This window comes from Nerophis ophidion, linkage group LG19, assembly GCF_033978795.1.
Source record: "Nerophis ophidion isolate RoL-2023_Sa linkage group LG19, RoL_Noph_v1.0, whole genome shotgun sequence".
Classification (NCBI taxonomy): domain Eukaryota; kingdom Metazoa; phylum Chordata; class Actinopteri; order Syngnathiformes; family Syngnathidae; genus Nerophis; species Nerophis ophidion.
In genome coordinates this window covers 18,880,067-18,900,271 of record NC_084629.1, presented here as the reverse complement: position 1 = coordinate 18,900,271, position 20,205 = coordinate 18,880,067, and the positions used below count along the sequence as shown (strand labels likewise).

At 38.6% G+C, this 20,205-nt stretch overlaps 2 protein-coding genes across 2 annotated transcripts; both read right to left on the bottom strand.

The window, feature by feature from the left end:
* Positions 1-973: 973 nt before the first annotated feature.
* On the bottom strand, positions 974-1,915 carry LOC133537831 (olfactory receptor 10J4-like). Its single transcript, XM_061878904.1, has one exon. The coding sequence runs from the start codon at positions 1,904-1,906 to the stop codon at positions 974-976; it is 933 nt and encodes a 310-aa protein (XP_061734888.1). The 5' UTR covers positions 1,907-1,915.
* Positions 1,916-18,745: 16,830 nt separating this feature from the next.
* LOC133537760 (olfactory receptor 6N2-like) lies at positions 18,746-19,669 on the bottom strand. Its single transcript, XM_061878844.1, has one exon. The coding sequence runs from the start codon at positions 19,667-19,669 to the stop codon at positions 18,746-18,748; it is 924 nt and encodes a 307-aa protein (XP_061734828.1).
* Positions 19,670-20,205: the final 536 nt, after the last annotated feature.

Here is a 20,205-nt window from a genome sequence, read left to right as displayed (position 1 = left end):
ATACCTTATTTAATACCACACTATCTCCATATCTCAGTATTTTTTTCTTTACATTGTGTGTTAAAACATTTCCATTGTATGATAGGGAGAGAAAATAATAAAGACAATACATAAATATCTTCTTTCTTTCTTTCTTAGTTTATCTTATGCAATGATAAAATTAAAAACAATGATGTTCCAATACATAAATATATTTACTGTAAATGATCACAAAAGTATGCCCACATAGGTGCATTTAATGAAAATAAAGAGATTATAGGCAAGGTAAGGGCAAGTTTTTTTACAGAGCACAATTTGAACACAAGGCAATTCAAAATTATTTAGAAGGAATTATAAGAAATTAAAGATTAAATAAAAATTTAAATAATCACAACACAAAACCAAATGTGAGTTTAGATAACAAACGTTATCATATGCACAATTATATACAAGTGTTTTTCAGTCAAGATTATAAATACAATAAAAAATATGTAGAGTAGTTGAGAGTGTCAAACATTGTATAACATTTCAATAAATGCAGGATATTGAATAAACTATATATCAGGAGTAGGGAACCTATGGCTCTAGAGCCAGATGTGGCTCTTTTGATGACTCCATCTGGCTCTCAGATAAATCAAAATATAAAACATTCTCATGCATTTTAATCCATCCATCCGGTTTTTACCGCACCTGTTCAAGAAGTCGCAATAATGGTAAGAAGTATTTTATTCATTGCTGGTTAGCTTCAGAATAACAATGTTATTAAAAAGAATAAGAGACTTATTGTACTCTAAAAATGTTGGTCTTACTTAAAAATGCACGTATTTAGTTGTATTCGGTCTTAAAAAAATAGTACATGGCTCTCACAGAAATACTTTTTAAAATATTTGGCTGCTATGTACTGTATTGTACTACAAATACAATTTGATAACGTGAATGACTTTTTCTGAGAATAGTATGTAAAAATATCAAACCTCAGTGCTAATAAGTGTGATCATATTCTTTTGTTCACCAGTTGATAAAACAATCTCTGGATGTATTTCCAGATTTCTTTCATTTTCACTCCATAAATAATTGGATTAAACAGAGGATTATACACAAGTATTTGTAAAGTCATTATAAAACGTACATGATTTAAAAGCTTTGATTCCAAAGACGTTATGATTACATCAAAGAAACTTAAACCAAGGAAGATGGATAAAACAATCAGGTGAGGTAAACATGTCTCTGCAGCCCTTTTCCTGACTTTTGCACCACTGTGATAAGTTACAATAAATATCTTTATGTATGTAAAAAGGATGAACGTCACAGGAACAACAACAGCAGTCATTGAGATGAACACACCATAAAATATAAGAATTGTTGACCTTACACAATGAAGCTTGAGAATTGAATTGTTACAAAAAATGTCATTTGTTTTAAATTCACAGAGTTTTTGTTTGTAATTAATCACAGTTGCCACTACAACCTCACATGCAGGTAAAGACCAGGCCACAGTCAAGAGAACAATGACAGTTCTTTTTCCCATGATAGTTGGATACTGCAGAGGTTTGCAGATAGAAACATACCTGTCGAAAGACATGGCTGACAGCAGTAAGAAGTCTGAAATACCTATTGAATACAAAACAAAATATTGAAACATACAAACAGAATGAGAAATAATCTGTTTTTGAGACAAAACATCAATGAAAAGTTTAGGGTAGCTAGCAGTGCAAAACAAAAGAGAGTTGAGTGACAAAGCAGCAATGAAAATGTACATAGGCTCATGAAGGTCCCCGTGGATCCAGATCAGACATACAATGGTGCAGTTAGAGCAGAGGATGAGAATATATAATATCAACAAGATGAAAAAGTAAAGATATCTATACTTGTCAATTTCTACAAAGCCACCAAGAGTTATAAATGTTCCATTGAATTCAGCTTCCATGACACCAAACAGGGAAATAGTCAAATGTTATGAGGATTGTTCACCATCCATGAATCTCAAGTCCTCCATCAAAAGACGCTGCCATGTTAACAAGCTCCTCCAAGTCTCAATGGTGATGCTGCTGGAACTTGTTGTGAGCAGTCAATGCTGAGAAGAGTAAGAAGTCATCCACCTTATAAGGATGACCCACAAGATGAAGACTGCCTGCGATTGGCCTCCAAGTTGAGAAGGCGTTCTCCTCTTTTACTTACTAATCCTCCAAAGACTTTAATTTGTAACAGTTATTGCAAACTCATCACAAATCTGGCCTTTTCTTTTCGTGGTCAGTCGCAACCACACTGACCCCTGTACTGGGGACTAGAGGTTTGAAAAAGTAGAAACGTTGATTAGTATGTTAATAGTCATCATGTCAATAATCATCAATATTGATCATGTCAGTGATAAGTTAATATAAACAATGGTAGATAACATAAATATTATTGTCTGCTTCACTTAGCATCTCAATAAATATGTACAGAAATAAATATGAATATTTAGACCACATTATCATGTAATGTAATCATCAAAAGTAGTGAATTGCTTCACAGAAATGTTGATTTTAGATAAAGCAATGTTCAAACACTGAAGACATCTATTAAACAAGACAAGAAGCAAATAATTAAACATAGACAGAATTAAATTTGGCTCAATTGAGGAGAGACGTCTGGGCTGTACTCTTGTACAGTCTCCCTGCACGCTCTGGCGAAAGATTGTACGCCTCCTCTTTTATTTGGATTTCCGCTGATTACATGGCAACAGCTGTTTCTAAGGGACAGGGGTCGTATACTGCCATCGCCTTTGATTACAAAACAGTTAAAAGAAAAAGGTTGGTTCAAATAAAAAGTTGTAAACACTTCAAAGAAAAAGTTGTAAAACAGTTCAATGAAATGGTTGTAAAACAGTTAAAAGAACAGGTCGCCTGGAGGGGATTCTGTTCGTGCTTCCTCTCTGCTTTGTAGTTCTTGGGTCAAGACAAAATCTTTCTGTGAATCACAATACTTGTTAGAAACAGAACACATTCAGGTTGCTTCCCATCCTACACAGTGGAATTTTACAAGCCTTCTTGGTAGGTTCAAAGAAAGCTTTTGTCTTCTCGCCGGGAACTCATGGCAACACAAAGTTTTGTGATAACTTAGTTACAATTATTCTAACACCTTTTCTTGTGTTAAGTTTTGTGTTATGGCAATTTGTGGTTTTATACGCACGCCAATTAATTAGTAACACTGTGCAGAAAGACAAAAGGTGTTTGTTGAAGCCTATATTATTTATTTATCAATTGTTTTGACAATGGAATCAAATCATGCCAATGATGAAATTGTTGGATTATTGGATGTTTCAGATAAATTATATTGACTGATTGTTTCCAGCTTCTCACGGTCATTCTATAATTAACAAGACAGCACAGCTGGGCGTACCTTTGTCTGTCTGTCATGCTGAAGGAGTGAGGAGTGATATAGTTTGTTTACCACTAAATAAGTTTATTTTTGATTATATTAAAAAAGCATCCACGGTGAATATTTTTTTGTTTGTGAAAATAAATTACAAACATTTGTAAATCTAGAAATATCTCCGCGAGTGCTTATTTTGAATTTAGTGCGTCATAAACTTCCTCCTCAAGTCTACTCTGCAATCTTTATTTTTATCTTTTCGAAACTTTTTTTGGAGCGAAAGTGTAGCCGTAACAGTGTAGGTGCGGTGGAAGAATTTGAACACGCTTGTCACTACATTGAGGACAGACCACTTGAGGTTTTTTTTAACTGGACTTTTTTCCAATTATCTTGTTTTCCTGGTGTGAGGCAAACTCAGAGAAGCAGTAAACTGAAATGTGAAATTAGACATTGTAGAATGCTAAAAAAAATAAAAATGGAGAAACACTCACCAACATTGCCGCACACTCGGTCCAGTATTAAAAACAAGGAAACCATCTGAGGCAGGAACAACTGTGTTTGAGGTGAGGGATTAAGTTAAAATATAAATGTATGTATAAATGCTTTAAACTACCCGGAACTCAAAAGGGTAAGTTTGTTACTTTTTAGTTCAGAAAAACAAAGTAGACCAAGGCCCTTATGTGTTAAGGCTGCCTCTACACTTAGCCAGCTAAGGTTATACAGGATATAACCCACCTAACCTTATCCCTATACACACACAATGCCACCGATTAAGAACCCTCCTCCCTCTGTCCACCGGCGCAACGCAACCTCGTACGCATGCGCAGAAAATGGCAGTCATAGTCACCTCTGACCTGGAAGTGTATTGTGGAGAGGCGGAGCCGACGGTCCGACGGCGGGGCAGGTCACGCTGGAGCCCTGTTCAAGATGGTGGCAAGGAGGCGGAGAATGCGGCTGAGAGGAGAGGCGGGGCGTGCTGGGAGCGACGCCGCAATCTAGATCAGGTGCGTGGCTCGCACACCGGTAAACAATCTACGTATCTCCTCGCAGTGTATAAAAGGGGAGCAGGAGGAGAAATCGCGGCAGAAGGAGTTGGAGAGCTTGCAGCAGCACATGAGAAGAGAGAGCAACAGAGAGCCATAGACGAGGACGACGACGACTGCGGCTGAAAGAGCGGACCGTGAGCGAGCAGTGGAGGAAGGAGCTGAAAAGCGATCCGAGCTGCAGACAAGTTTATTTGAAAAAATTAAAAGAGTCAAACCTGTTAAAGCGATGTCCTTCCTGGGTGGTCCATGTAACCCAAGCGACGACGGCAAAGGTCGTTCACATGTATCCTTACCCTGCAGTCTAGTATATGAAATATTTCAATGTAGCCTATTGCCACATTTATTTGAACAGTAAACCTTGCTTGCCTCACCATTATCAGCTGTTAGATGAGCCCTATTGTACTGAATCACACCTGAGCCGTCATAAGTGAATTAAATCTTTAATGGACGTGTGAAAGTAAACAATGTGATAAATTTTACAACAATCAATCTAGAGATCTAGATATCTGGTCAGGACACTCCTCACTCTTTTGCCTTCACGTTCAGTGTCTATTCTTGAAATCTTGCATGTGCTTGGAAGCTGAAATTGGCGGTCGTACTCAACAGCCGCAACCATTTCATAGATAGATAGATAGTACTTTATTATCAGGAGAGTTCATGGCTTCACAGTCGTTACGGAGTACAAAACTAGACGTTGAGTAATCGCTCAACATACATCGCGGACAATAACTGATACAGACTGCTTCCAAATAGATTTGTTGTGTTCCGTAGTCTTCCCTCGTAGTCCAGGTATTTACAAAGCACCTTTTTTATCACATCCACAGGAGTCGGCATTCTCGTTCTCTCCCCTTGGACAAATGGACAAAGTCTTTCGCTAAGGGGATTTACAGTTGACCTGGACATTGGAAAGTTCTCTTGCCATTCCTCTGGCACAACACACTTGCTGACAAACACAACCCACAAGGCTGCCGTTCTTCCAGGTCTTATCCAAAACCTTCGCTCAATATTACTATGTTGCAGTCTGAGATGTACCGTATTTTTCGGACTCTAAGTCGCTCCGGAGTATAAGTCACACCGGCCGAAAATGCACAATAAAGAAGGAAAAAAACATATATACATCGCACTGCAGTATAAGTCACATTTTTGGGGGAAATTTATTTGATAAATTCCAACAGCTAGAATGGACATTTGAAAGGCAATTTAAAATAAATAAAGAATAGTGAACAACAGGCTGAATAAGTGTACGTTATATGACGCATAAATAACCAACTGAGAAGGTGCCTGGTATGTTAACGTAACATATTATGGTAAGAGTCATTCAAATAACTATAACATATATAACATGCTATCTGTTTAGCAAACAATCTGTCACTCCTAATCGATAAATCCCATGAAATCTTCTTCGTCGATGTCGCTTCTAAACCCTTCTACCAACTCCAAAGGTATGCGCCGCTTCCTCTTGTCGTTTTCTGCTGCATTATTCGCTACATCCAGCTTGTAATCTGCAGTACATGATTTCCTTTTCGGTGCCATTTTTGTTCAGCCCTTCTCAGTTTTTATAAGTTACCGCCAACGATGAAATGATCCATTTTAATAGCTACGGCAGTAGCATATAGCATATAGCGGTTAGCATTCCATGACCCACAATGCACTTCTGCCATGACCCTATCCCGCCGAATACTTATTGGTCAACGAGTGTGTGACGATTGCTGACGTTTTCTTTGTAAATAATATTAATTAATATTTCCCGGTAATGTTTTAATAATTTCACACATAAGTTGCTTCAGAGTATATGTCGCACCCCCGGCCAAACTGTGAAGAAAACTGTGACTTATAGTCCGAAAAAAACTGTATCCAAAATAGCTGCAATCGGGCGTTTCCTTCTCTTAAGGTAATATGGGTTATTTCTACAACTGCCTGTACATCTAGAAGAAGGAGAAACACGAGCATGTCTGAATGATTTGCCTCCATCTTTCTAGTGGTTACGTCCGAGTGGAAACCAGTTGTTGTGAAGTTGGCTGTGGTGCGTTTTTTCTGACGTCACTTCCTCTCCAAACTCCGTTTATAAATGATCAATGACTCCATACATAGCTAAGAGCCGGAGATTCAAGAAATAGACGGCACACTTATTGGTGTAAAAAAATATCCATGGAGGGGAACCTTAAACGATGGTTTAGTGTGGCTTTTATTTAAGGAGTTATCCAGTTTAAGACAGGGCCTAAGACATGCATGAGGCACTTTTGCTTCCTGGAACCATGTGTTCCTATGAAAGTGTGTGGTTTGTGTTTCCAACGCATTTCACAGTTCAGAGTGGTTTATACAAATCAGGCTGATGACGTATGGAGGAGTGGTTCAGTATATTTCTATACTAGTCTAATACCATGTAAATGTACAGACAATATTAGGTCAGAGTTATATTATTAAAAAGTATACGTAAACCAATTACAAAATTATATGATTTAAAAAATAAAGTGTACCGAATTATTCATAAAAGGACAGTTTTTTGTCTGCAATGTCCAACAGCCAGAAAGTGGTCCTCTCAGATAAAGGGGAACATTATCACAATTTCAGAAATGTTAAAACGAATAAAAATCAGTTCTCAGGGGCTTATTTTATTTTTCGAAGTTTTTTTCAAAATATCACCCATCCCGGAATATCCCGAAAAAAGGCTTTAAAGTGCCTGATTTTCGCTATCTGTGAAGCCACCGTACATTTTACTGTGACATCATCCAGTGATGCCAATACAAACAAACGGATAGCACAGCAAAATATAGCGACATTACCTCGGATTCAGACTCGGATTTCAGCGGCTTAAGCGATTCAACAAATTACGCATGTATTGAAACGGATGGTTGGAGTATGGAGGCAGATAGCGAAAACGAAATTGAAGAAGAAACTGAAGCTATTGAGCAAATAGATATTGACGCTATTCGGCCATGTCTGCCTTAGCATCGCCGGTAAAATGTGCAGAACAAACGTTCAAGACTTTCGAATCTTGTGACACTGGATCAACTTAAATCTGTCGATTGGTAAGTGTTTGTTTGGCATTAAATGTGGGTGGAGGGAAACGCTGGATGCAAATATAGCTCCAAATGTACATACAGCTAGCCTAAATAGCATGTTAGCATTGATTAGCTGGCAGTCATGCCGCAACCAAATATGTCTGATTAGCACAAAGTCAACAACATCAACAAAACTCACCTTTGTGATTTAGTTGACTTTATTGTTGGAAATGCATTTGCAGGTTATCCATACATCTCTGTGCCATGTCTGCCTTAGCACCGCCGGTAAAATGTGCAGACACTCCGGCACATTCAATGAGGGTCTGGTAGCAGATTTCTTTGACTTTATCGTTGGAAATGCATCTGCTTTGAGTGTCGCAGGATATCAACACAATCCTGCCATCTCTGTAGTAGCAAAGCTTTCGTCGGTAAAGTGTGCGGAACAAACGACTGACCATTTCGTCCGCTTTCCCCACACCCTCGTATTTTGAACCAATTTTGTCCAATTTCTTGCTACTTTTGCATCTTTGGGCCAGTGTTGCAACTTGAATCCCTTCCTATAAGTGTTGTTACACCCTCCGACAACACACCGACGAGGCATGATGTCTCAAAGGTACGGAAAACAGTCGAAAAAACTGAAAATAACAGAGCTGAGACACGGTGTTTGAATGTGTTTGAGAAAATGGCGGCTTTATTACCTAGGCGACGTCACGTTCTGACGTCATCGCTCTGACGTCATCGCTCTGACGTCATCGCTCTGAGAGCGATAAATACAAAGGCGTTTAATTCCCCAAAATTCACGCATTTAGAGTTCGGAAATTGGTTAAAAAAATATATGGTCTTTTTTCTGCAACATCAAGGTATATATTGACGCTTACATAGGTCTGGTGATAATGTTCCCCTTTAAGTGATGAATTTTTTAGGCTCCTTTTGCTCCATTTCAGCTGTAAATAACAAATGTCAGAATTTATCTCACTCCGACAACACAAACCTATTGCTTTGGCTTGTACTGTTCACTGAGGTTGAGGCTAATAACTACACAAATGGAGTGTAACTGACTGCTTTTACATGTTATAAAGTAAATAGTTAATATTTGATACTACCTTCTTTATTTTAAATTTATCCAACAAAGTCGGAGTAGTAAGCAGCTGGCTTCATACTCCTCCATAAATACGTTTAAAAGAGTCTGTCCACTTCTCGTAAGTTTGTGTATTGAAATAAAGTTTTTAAAAACTAACAAACAATAATAAACTACTAAGTCTACAGCTGAGTATTAACACTGCAAGATAGTTCCACCAATCAGCGTTCTTCGGCCCAAAGATGTCCCTCGACAGTTCCTGCACGTCGAAAGCACCTTTCGTTCTTCTTTCTCTCCGTCGTCAAGTTTGTTGAAATAGAAATACACAAAAAAATAGAAATGAACAATTAGCCATACGCCTGATATCCCACACTCGGCACACTCAGAAAACACAAAGATAATGAGCTAGTCAGTGAAAATCTTATTTTTTGCCAATAGCTGCGTTGCCATCGCAGTTTTTTTCAAAATAAACATGATATTTCAAAAATGTAGATTAAGTACATTTGCAAATTGTAGGTTTTTCCATTTAAGGGTATTTTGCGTCATGAGCCGTAAACTCTCGTAAAATCAAATCCCGCGAGACTCCACTATTGCAGCCACCGCTGTTGTCGTGATGTCAATAGAAGACGAAGGCAGCGAGTGATCGCTCAAAGGTAATGTCCTGTTGGGCCCCTTGACATTGTTCGGGCATGTGGGTCTCTCAGACTATGCGGGTCGGCTTCTATTTCAACCTATCCCCATGCACCTGGGGATAGGTTGATTGGCAGCACTAAATTGGCCCTAGTGTGTGAATGTTGTCTATCTGTTTTGGCCCTGAGATGAGGTGGCGACTTGTCCAGGGTGTACACTGGCCTTCCGCCCAATTGTAGCTGAGATAGGCACCAGCGCCCCCCGCGACCCCAAAGGGAATAAACGGTAGAAATGGATGGATGGATGGGTAATGGATTAGATTTATATAGCGCTTTTCTAGATGGATAGATAGATAGATAGATAGATAGATAGATAGATAGATAGATAGATAGATAGATAGATAGATAGATAGATAGATAGATAGATAGATAGATAGATAGATAGATAGATAGATAGATGGATAGATAGATAGATGGATAGATAGATAGATAGATAGATAGATAGATAGATAGATAGATAGATAGATAGATAGATAGATAGGGACGGCGTGGCGCAGTGGAAGAGCGGCCGTGCGCAACCCGAGGGTCTCTAGTTCAATCCCCACCTACTACCAACCTCGTCACGTCCGTTGTGTCCTGAGCAAGACACTTCACCCTTGCTCCTGATGGGTGCTGGTTAGCGCCTTGCATGGCAGCTCCCACCATCAGTGTGTGAATGTGTGTGTGAATGGGTAAATGTGGAAATAGTATCAAAGCGCTTTGAGTACCTTGAAGGTAGAAAAGCACTATACAAGTACAACCCATTTATCATTTATAGATAGATAGTACTTTATTGATTCATTCAGGAGAGTTCCTTCAGGAAAATTAAAATTCCAGCAGCAGTGTACGGAGTTGAGATCAATTTAAAAAGTAAAAAGTAAATAATGCGGGTTTAAATGGAAACAAAATTGAAAAATATTAAAATAAGAATAAAAATAAAAAGGAACAATTGGAATTAAGATGTAACAGTAAAATAGGAATATAACAAGAGAAACTAGGCAGTTGTGACCATGTTATGAAAACGTATTGCACTGTTAATGTTTAGCATCCCCTGTCATCCTCGTACCCCCCCACCACCCTCCCCAGAGAGGAGTTGTACAGTCTAATGGTGTGTGGGACAAATGACTTTTTGAGTCTATTGGTCCGGCACTTGGCTTGAAGCAGTCTAGCACTGAACAGGCTCCTCTGGCTACTGATAACGCTATGCAGAGGGTGACTGGCACTAGACACTCAAAGCGCAACACAGAGAAGTGAGAACCTATCATTTATTTACAACTGGTGGTGGTAAGCTACTTTTGTAGCCACAGCTGCCCTGGGGTAGACTGACGGAAGCGTGGCTGCCAGTTTGCGCCAACGGCCCCTAGGACCACCACATGTTATTCATCATTTGTTCACCAGTGTGAGCGGCACTAGGGGCAAAGGTGAAAAGTCCTGCCAGCGGGGAGCGAACCTGCAACCCTCAGGTTTCTGGCACGGCCGCTCTACCCAATACGCCAGTGGTTTTCGAATGGGGGTATGCGTACCCTTGGGGGTACTTGAAGGTATGCCAATGGGTACGTGCGATTTAAAAAAAAATATTTTAAAAATATCAACAATTCAAAAATCCTAGATAAATATACTTATTGAATAATACTTCAACAAAATAATAATCTAAGTTCATAAACTGTGAAAAGAAATGCAACATTGCAATATTCAGTGTTGACAGCTAGATTTTTTTGTGGACATGTTCCATAAATATTAATGTTAAAGATTTCTTTTTTGTGAAGAAATGTTTAGAATTAAGTTCATGAATCCAGATAGATTTCTATTACAATCACCAAAGAGGGCACTTTAAGTTGATGATTACTTCTATGTGTAGAAATCTTTATTTATAATTGAATCACTTGTTTATTTCTCAACAAGTTTTTAGTTATTTTTATATATTTTTTTCCAAATAGTTCAAGAAAGTCGACTACAAACGAGCAATATTTTGCACTGTTATATCAATCAATTAATCAATGTTTACTTATATAGCCCTAAATCACTAGTGTCTCAAAGGGCTGCACAAACCACTACGACATCCTCGGTAGGCCCACATAAGGGCAAGGAAAACTCACACCCAGTGGGACGTCGGTGACAATGATGACTATGAGAACCTTGGAGAGAAAGTAAGCAATGGATGTCGAGCGGGTCCAACATGATACTGTGAAAGTTCAATCCATAATGGATCCAACACAGTCGCGAGAGTCCAGTCCAAAGCGGATCCAACACAGCAGCGAGAGTCCCGTTCACAGCGGAGCCAGCAGGAAACCATCCCAAGCGGAGGCGGATCAGCAGTGCAGAGATGTCCCCAGCCGATACACAGGCAAGCAGTACATGGCCACCGGATCGGACCGGACCCCCTCCACAAGGGAGAGTGGGACATAGAAGAAAAAGAAAAGAAACGGCAGATCAACTGGTCTAAAAAGGGAGTCTATTTAAAGGCTAGAGTATACAAATGAGTTTTAAGGTGAGACTTATATGCTTCTACTAAGGTGGCATCTCGAACTGTTACCGGGAGGGCATTCCAGAGTACTGGAGCCCGAACGGAAAACGCTCTATAGCCCGCAGACTTTTTTTGGGCTTTGGGAATCGCTAATAAGCCGGAGTCCTTTGAACGCAGATTTCTTGCCGGGACATATGGTACAATACAATCGGCAAGATAGGATGGAGCTTGGCCGTGTAGTATTTTATACGTAAGTAGTAAAACCTTAAAGTTACATCTTAAGTGCACAGGAAGCCAGTGCAGGTGAGCCAGTACAGGCGTAATGTGATCAAACTTTCTTGTTCTTGTCAAAAGTCTAGCAGCCGCATTTTGTACCAACTGTAATCTTTTATTGCTAGACATGGGGAGACCCGAAAATAATACGTTACAGTAATCGAGACGAGACGTAACAAACGCATGGATAATGATCTCAGCGTCTTTAGTGGACAGAATGGAGCGAATTTTAGCGATATTACGGAGATGAAAGAAGGCCGTTTTAGTAACGCTTTTAATGTGTGCCTCAAAGGAGAGAGTTGGGTCGAAGATAATACCCAGATTCTTTACCGTGTCGCCTTGTTTAATTGTTTGGTTGTCAAATGTTAGAGTTGTATTATTAAATAGAGTTCGGTGTCTAGCAGGACCGATAATCAGCATTTCCGTTTTTTTGGCATTGAGTTGCAAAAAGTTAGCGGACATCCATTGTTTAATTTCATTAAGACACGCCTCCAGCTGACTACAATCCGGCGTGTTGGTCAGCTTTAGGGGCATGTAAAGTTGGGTGTCATCAGCATAACAGTGAAAGCTAACACCGTATTTGCGTATGATGTCACCTAACGGCAGCATGTAGATGCTGAAGAGTGCAGGGCCAAGGACCGAACCCTGGGGAACTCCACACGTTACCTTAACGTAGTCCGAGGTCACATTGTTATGGGAGACGCACTGCATCCTATCAGTAAGATAAGAGTTAAACCAAGACAGGGCTAAGTCTGACATACCAATTCGTGTTTTGATACGTTCTAATAAAATATTATGATCGACGGTATCGAAAGCAGCGCTAAGATCGAGGAGCAGCAACATAGATGACGCATCAGAATCCATCGTTAGCAATAGATCATTAGTCATTTTTGCGAGGGCTGTCTCCGTGGAGTGATTTGCCCTGAAACCGGATTGAAAGGTTTCACATAGATTGTTAGACGCTAAGTGTTCATTTAACTGCTCTGCAACAATTTTTTCGAGGATTTTTCAAATAAAGGGAAGGTGAGACACCGGTCGGTAGTTTACCATGAGGTCAGGATCGAGGTTAGGTCTTTTAAGAAGAGGATGAATAACCGCTTTTTTGAATTCTAGGGGAACAGTGCCCGAGGAAAGTGATAAGTTTATAATATTTAGCACTGATGGACCTAATAATACAAAGAGCTCCTTGATCAGTTTCCCAGGAAGAGGGTCAAGTAAACATGTTGTTTGTTTTATTCCATTTACACGTTGTAACAATTCCTCTAATGTTATTTCCTCAAAACGAGAGAAACTATTTTGGAGGGCAGTATCCGCCGTATATACCATCGTATCAGTGTTAATAGAACCCCGTTGTAGCTGGGACGCATTGTCTTTAATCTCCTTTCTAATGACTTCAATTTTCTTACTAAAGAATTGCATAAAGTCATCAGCTGAGTGGGTGGAGCTACTGGAGGTGGTCCCTTGTCGGGTTAGCGATGCTACCGTACTAAACAAAAATTTAGGATTGTTTTTATTACGGTGGATGAGATTTGAGTAATATTTAGCTTTAGCTAAGGTAAGCATGCGTTTATAAGTTATTAAACCATCACCCCATGCTTGATGGTGCACCTCAAGTTTAGTCGTGCGCCATTTGCGTTCCAGCTTTCTACATAATAATTTATGAGCTCTCGTTTCTTCTGTAAACCACGGGGTACGCTTTTTTGGAGCCTTTTTTAACTTTAGCGGTGCTATGTTATCAATGGTTTCGCGCAGGGCGTCGTTAAAGTTGTTAGTGAGGTTATCAATAGAACCCACATATTTTGGGAATGGTGCCATTACCGAGGGCAGTAGGTCAGCAAGAGTTGTCGTTGTGGCCGTATCAATGTTGCGGCTGCTATAGCAGTTATAATTATTATTAGTTTGACGAACATGCGTCTGAACCTCGAATTTTATAAGGTAATGATCGGACAATACTTTAGTATACGGGAGTATCGTAACTTTGGAAACGGTGATACCCCTGACAAGCACTAGGTCTATCGTATTACCGTTGCGATGCGTGGGTTCATTTATTATTTGTGTGAGACCACAGCTATCAATTATAGTCTGGAGCGCTACGCACGGTGGGTCCGATGGGGTATTCATATGGGTATTAAAGTCCCCCATTATGATTATATTATCGGCGTGTGTCACTAGATCAGCAACGAACTCTGAGAATTCATTGATAAAGTCCGAATAGGGCCCTGGGGGGCGGTAGATAACAGTCATGTGTAGAGGCAGCGGTGTGACAGACTTCATAGTAAGCACCTCAAACGATTTATATTTATCATTTATGTTAGGACTAAGGTTAAAGTTTTTGTTGTATATTAGTGCGACCCCCCCACCCCTTTTAAGAGGACGGGCAATATGCGCATGTGTAAAGTTAGGAGGACATGCCTCATTTAGCGCAAAAAAGTCGTTTGGTTTAAGCCAGGTTTCGCTGAGACCGATGATGTTAAGATTGTTGTCTCTGACGATATCATTAACTAACAACGTTTTGGGAGACAATGATCTTATGTTTAAAAAACCTATATTATAGGTAGTGGGCTGTTTTAGGGAATTTTTGATCAAATTATCCGTAGTAGCAATATTAATAATGTTGTGTTTATTATGCCCAGTGCGTTTAGTATAATTACGACCATATCTAGGAATTGATACGACGGGAATTTTCCGGTTGTTTGATTGTTGCTTTGATAAACTGCACGCATCATGGTTAGCCACCTCAGTAACGGGGATTTTCCGATTGTTTGTTTGTTGCTTTGATAAACTGCACGCATCATAGTTAGCCACCTCAGTAAAACACATGTCCAACTCTGAAACACTCAAAGCAGAAAAAACTTGTTCTAATTTAACTGACTCCTTACCCAGACCAGTAGTCTCGCATCTTCCATTTAAATCCGGATTCAGGATGGAGGGAAGTGGTGTTCTGTGGGTATTAGCCCAATTTAATAAATCAGAAACTGATGACATTGTGCTGTATTTTACTTCTTTATCTCTTTTTTTCAACCCAAAATGCTTTGCTCTGATTAGGGGGTACTTGAATTAAAAAAAAATGTTCACAGAGGGGACATTACTGAAAAAAGGTTGGGAACCACTGCCTTAAAACATACTCCAGTGGTAATTTTAATTTTAAATTTGGTAATTGGGACTGGTCCTCTGTGCTCACGAGCAACAAGGTTGAAGATGCTTGGAATGCTTCAAAACAGCGTTCCTAGCGATACTAAATGATATGGCTCCCGTGAGATCAGTCAGGATCAAAGCCCGCTCTGAACCATGGATCAATCCAGACCTATTAGCTGCCATAAAAGACAGAGACAAAAAATACTTCGAATACCAAAAGTGTAAAACCAAAGTAGATAAACAACCCAATAACAATAACCTCAAATCACTCCTTACAACACTCAAAAAGCAATGTAGTAAATTAAGAAATTAGACAAACAACCTGACTAAATCCTTAAAAGAAATTACATTAACGACAAAATAGAGGAAAACTCAAACAAGCCACTTGAGCTCTGGAAAATTCTCAACAACCAGCTTCCTGGATGCAGCCAGAAACTTAAAACCAGACTCACCAACATCAACATCAAGGAGGGTGACTCCCTCATTACAGACAAAATGGAGGTAGCAAGTAGACTTAACACCCTTTTCACCAGCATAGCCACAACTCTAGTTAACAAGCTGTCCCACCACTCTAGTCGCTTTGGTCTAGAACACATTATAGCCTTCTACAGAAAGCTAGGAGTAATCAACAACAATTTCAAATTAGAAATGGTCTCAACTGACGAGGTGCTTAATAAATTGAGTGCGCTCCACCCAAACAAGGCCACCGGCCTTGACAATATTCCCTCCAGATTCCTCATGGACTCTGCCACCACCATTGCTCCTATCATCACACACATAATAAACCTCTCTGCACGGGAGCCTGTAAAGGACTGTATTTTACCTTGGGGGGGATGCTCAAATTATTCACTATTTACCCAATAAATCTAGAGTAAGAGAGATTGAGAGGAGACGGCTGATACAGTTTAAAGGCCTACTGAAATGAGATTTTCTTATTTAAACGGGGATAGCAGGTCCATTCTATGTGTCATACTTGATCATTTTACGATATTGCCATATTTTTGCTGAAAGGATTTAGTAGAGAACATCGACGATAAAGTTCCCTACTTTTGGTCGCTAATAGAAAAGCCTTGCCTCTACTGGAAGTCGCAGACAATGACGTCACCCGTGTGAGGGCTCCTCACATCCTCACATTGTTTTTAATGGGAGCCTCCAACAAAAAGAGCTATTCAGGCCGAGAAAACAAAAATTTCCCCATTGATTTGAGCGAGGATGAAAGATTTGTGTTTGAGGATATTGATAGCGAAGGGCTAGAAAAAAAAAAAAATAAATAAATCAAGTTAAAAAAAAAAAGGCGATTGCATTGGGACGGATTTAGATGTTTTTAGACACATTTACTAGGACAATTCTGTGAAATCCCTTATCTTTCTATTGTGTTGCTAGTGTTTTAGTGAATTAAATAGTACCTGATAGTCAGAGGTGTGTCTACGGGTGACTTGACGCCAGTGTCTGAGGGAAGTCGACGGCAGCTGTATGGACGGCACAAGCTCAGCTGATCTCCGGTAATTAGCAACTTTTTACCTCAATTTTTCTCACTGAAAACTGCTGGTTGACATTTGGTCGGGATCCATGTTCGCTTGACCGCTCTGAACCATGGGAAAACTTCACCTCCGGGAATTTTAAACAAGGACTCACCGTGTGTTTGTGTGGCTAAAGGCTAAAGCTTCCCAACTCCATCTTTCTACTTTGACTCCTCCATTATTAATTGAACAAATTGCAAAAGATTCAGCAACACAGATGTCCAAAACACTGTGTAATTATGCGGTTAATGCAGACGACTTTTAGCTGTGTGTGTGCGCAGCGCTATTATTTCCTTACAGTCCGTGACGTCACGCGTACACGTCATCATTTCGTGACGTTTTCAACAAGAAACTCCTGGGAAATTTAAAATTGCAATTTAGTAAACTAAAAAGGCCGTATTGGCATGTGTTGCAATGTTAATATTTCATCATTGATATATAGACTATGTAAGACATGGCCGTACATGAGCAATTCAAGGAAATACGGTAAATAAATAAAAAATAAAAAAATAATTTTTTTTTTAATTTTTTTTAAATCTGTTCTTTCTAATCCATTTTGTACCGCTTGTTACTTGTTACTCTCAGAGTCTCCTAGCCGCTCAGGCAAATCACATTGTCTAAAAACGTATTTTCCAATCAATGACATAATATCATATATATATATATATATATATATATATATATATATATATAAACAGCCCATCCCCCGGCCAAATTATTTTAACCCAATGCGGCCCCTCGGTCAAAAAGTTTGGGGACCCCTGCACTAGAGTAAAAAGGAAAGGTAGCACAGGGCGAAAAACAATAAATTCAAAATCACTCCCGGGGGAGAGAAAAAGGTGATAGCAAAATCTACACGGTTTTAATAATAAAAAACAGCAATCTATAATTAATAATACCAAAAGAAAATCGCTCACAAAGAGGAGACAAAAAGATACAAACAGAAACTACACTATAAAGGGCTAAGGGCTACAAATTAAAGCGCTCCAAGAGGAGGGAAAAAAGAAGGCAGAGCACTCTGAAACTACCTAAAAAAACTGATCAGAAAACCTTAGCTAATCAAAATTGATATTAAAATGTTCCTGATTATTTTTATTTTAATAAATATTTAATAAACTACATGTATTTACAGTATAAATTGTAAATATTTTTGAATGATTCCTGCACAAATTATTTTATATATAACGTATATGTATTTATACCTTTTCAAGTTGGGTTCATTTTATTTATTGTTTTCATTTTAATTACACATTTGATTGATGAAAAAGTATGTTGGAATTTTTGTAAAAAAAACATTTGTATTCTAATAAAAAAATGTTTAAGACTGAAAAAATGAGTGTGTGATGTGCTTCACTCGTGGAGTTAAAAGGGCTGGTCATAACATTGTTGTAAAGTCCATAATCAAAGCGGCTGCCTAGAAGAATGTGTCATTGTGACTCCGTGCTGATTGCACACAAACACAAAAAAAACTTGTCAGGCTGTTACTGAGGCTTGTTACAGAAAACAGCCGAAGACACATTTGGCAACAGGTTCCTTTTAAGGGAGAGAAAATAATAGAACATTCGTGGCAATACATGGATGGCTTATGCAGTGATAAAGACAAAACTAAATTTAGTGTTGCAATGCACATATATATGTTATAAAAGTATGCGCACATAAGTACATTTATTGAAAATAAAGCGATTATCGGCAAGGCAAAAACAAGTTAATTTATAGAGCACAACTCATGCAAAAGGAAATTTAAAGGGTTTTACAGAAAATTACAATAAGCCATAAAACAAACAAAAAAATCACAATTCAAATTAAAATGTGAGTTGTCATATGCACAATTGAAAAAACGGGTTTGAGCCTGGATTATAGTTACATTAAAAATAAATTACTACAGAAGTTGAAAGTGACAACCAATGTATACATGTGTCCATAAATGCACGGTATTGACAAAACAATAACTTAATGTTGATAAAGCAATAAAATTTTTGACAACAGAGAGCATGGCTTCTTTGCTTCCTTTTTCTTCAATTTACAGTATCCATCTTATAAACACCATGTGATAATGTGAATGAGTTTTCCTAAAGAATCACAATGGAAAATACAGACTTAAATGCAATGACTATGGATGTTGTCAGTCATCCAGGTCATTGTGTTCTCAGGGCATTCAAACAACCACAACTGGATTATTGGGTTGGTCTTAGAAGACGTTTCCTCTTTCAAGTGTGATCATTTTCTTTAGTTCACCAGTTGATTAAAGAATCTCTTGATGTGTTTCCATATTTCTTTCATTTTCACTCCATAAATGATTGGATTGAACAAAGGATTATATACAAAAATTTGTAAACCCATTATTAAACGTACAAGTTTTGGAAGATCTGACTCCAATCGAGCAATGATGGCATCAAACACACACAAATAAGAGAAGATGAATAAAACCATCAGGTGAGGTAAACATGTCTCTGCCGCTTTTTTCCTGACTTCTGCACAACTGTGATAAGTTACTATAAATATCTTTATGTACGTAAAAAGGATGAACATCAAAGGAACAACAACAAGATTCATCAATATAAACAAACCATAAGCCGTAAGAAATGCTGATTTTACACAATGAAGCTTTAAAATTGTATTGTTACAAAGAATGCCTTTTGTTGTAAGGTCACAAAGTTTTTTTTGAGAATTAATCACAGTTGCCACTGCAACCTCACATGCAGGTAGAAACCAGGCCAAAGTCAAGAGGACAATAACAGTTCTTTTCCCCATGATAGTTGGATAATGCAGAGGTTTGCAGATAGACACATACCTGTCATAAGACATGGCTGACAACAGTAAGAAGTCTGAAATACCTAATGAATAGTAAAGAAAATATTGAAACAGACAAGCAGAATAAGACATGGTCTGTTTGTGAGATAAGATGTCAATGAAAAGTTTAGGGTAGATATCAGTGCTAAACAAAAGAGAGTTTAGTGACAAAGCTGCAATGAAAATGTACATAGGCTCATGAAGGTCCCTGTGGATCCAGATCAAACATATAATGGTGCAGTTAGTGCAGAGGATGATAATATATAATATCAACAAGATGAAAAAGTACAGATATCTATACTTGTCCATTTCTACAAAGCCATCAAGAGTTATAAATGTTCCATTGAATTCAGCAGCCATCAAGTCCTCCATCAAAAGATGCTGTCATGTCAACAAGCTCCTCCAAGTCTTCACGGTGATGTTGATGGATCTTGTTGTGAGCAGTCAATGCTGAGAAGAGTAAGAAGTCGTCCAACTGATAAAGATGACCCACAGGATGAAGACTGCCTGCGATTGGCCTCCAAGTTGAAGAGGCGTTCTCCTCTTTTACAAACCCCGTTTCCATATGAGTTGAGAAATTGTGTTAAATGTAGATATAAACAGAATACAATGATTTGCAAATCCCTTTCAACCCATATTCAATTGAATGCACTACAAAGACAAGATATTTGATGTTCAAACTCATAAACTTTATTTTTTTTTGCAAATAATAATTAACTTAGAATTTCATGGCTGCAACACATGCCAAAGTAGTTGGGAAAGGGCATGTTCATCACTGTGTTACATCATCTTTTCTTTTAACAACACTCAATAAACGTTTGGGAACTGAGGAAACTATTTGTTGAAGCTTTGAAAGTGGAATTCTTTCCCATTCTTGTTTTATGTAGAGCTTCTGT